Raw genomic sequence first — 842 nt, forward strand, 5'->3', positions numbered from 1 at the left:
GCCAGGCCACAGCCAATCAGAGCAGAGCCCGCCGGGCCACAGCCAACCAGAGCAGAGCCCACCACACCCCAGCCAATCAGAGCAGAGCCTGCCGGGCCACAGCCAACCGGAGCAGAGCCCGCCACACCGCAGCCAAACAGCAAGCCCAGCAAGGCCCCACCCGGCACAGCCCGTTCCAGGCAGACACACCATGTACATGGGGGAGCCGCACAGTGTGGCCGCCATCATGTTGCTCTGGAGGTACCGCGCGAAGCCGAAGTCAGCTGCGGGAGAGACGCGTCAGGACGGGCGCCCGCCCCGGAGCCCCTCCCCGCCGGGCCTGCCCGCCCGCGGCTGACCGATCTTGACGCGGATGCTGTTGGGGTTGGCGCGGCGGCCCGCGGGGTTGGACAGCAGGATGTTCTGCGGCTTCAGGTCGCGGTGGATGATGCCCTTGCTGTGCAGAAGCCGCATGGCGCCCGCGATCTGCTGCAGGAAGAGCCTGATGGTGTCCTCGCTCAGCGTGCGCATGGCTGCGGGGAGAGGCGGCTCAGGCTGGGGGCCGTGTCTGCTCCCCCAGGGGTGAGCCCCCTGCCAGGACCCGAGGGAGCCCGTGGGGCGCGGGCAGGGCTCGCGGGGGGCGTCTGACCGCAGCTGGCGGACACTTGCGCGGAAGGTGCGAAGCGGGGACCAGGGCCAAGCCGAGTTACCTGGAAGGGCGCCTTCCCCGTCAGGCACTGGTAGACGATGGTGCCGATGCTCCACAGGTCCGCCTTCCCGTCGTAGTGCTGGGACATGATGACCTCGGGGGCCTGCAGGACCAGAAGCGGGGTCAGTGTGAGGCCCCCAAACGCCGACCTAAG

At 69.8% G+C, this 842-nt stretch overlaps 1 protein-coding gene across 1 annotated transcript in view; it reads right to left on the bottom strand.

Moving 5' to 3' along the window:
* Window positions 1–842, bottom strand: part of ULK1 (unc-51 like autophagy activating kinase 1) — a 77785-nt gene that overhangs the window by 20383 nt on the left and 56560 nt on the right. Inside the window, exons 9-11 of the mRNA XM_011982235.1 lie at window positions 690–791; window positions 339–570; window positions 190–263 (exon numbers count right to left, since the gene is read on the bottom strand). Coding sequence (XP_011837625.1) covers window positions 190–263; window positions 339–570; window positions 690–791 — 408 coding nt within the window. The remainder of the gene's footprint in view (window positions 1–189; window positions 264–338; window positions 571–689; window positions 792–842) is intronic.

The sequence above is a fragment of the Mandrillus leucophaeus genome, unplaced genomic scaffold (genome assembly GCF_000951045.1).
Source record: "Mandrillus leucophaeus isolate KB7577 unplaced genomic scaffold, Mleu.le_1.0 Scaffold237, whole genome shotgun sequence".
Classification (NCBI taxonomy): Eukaryota; Metazoa; Chordata; class Mammalia; order Primates; family Cercopithecidae; genus Mandrillus; species Mandrillus leucophaeus.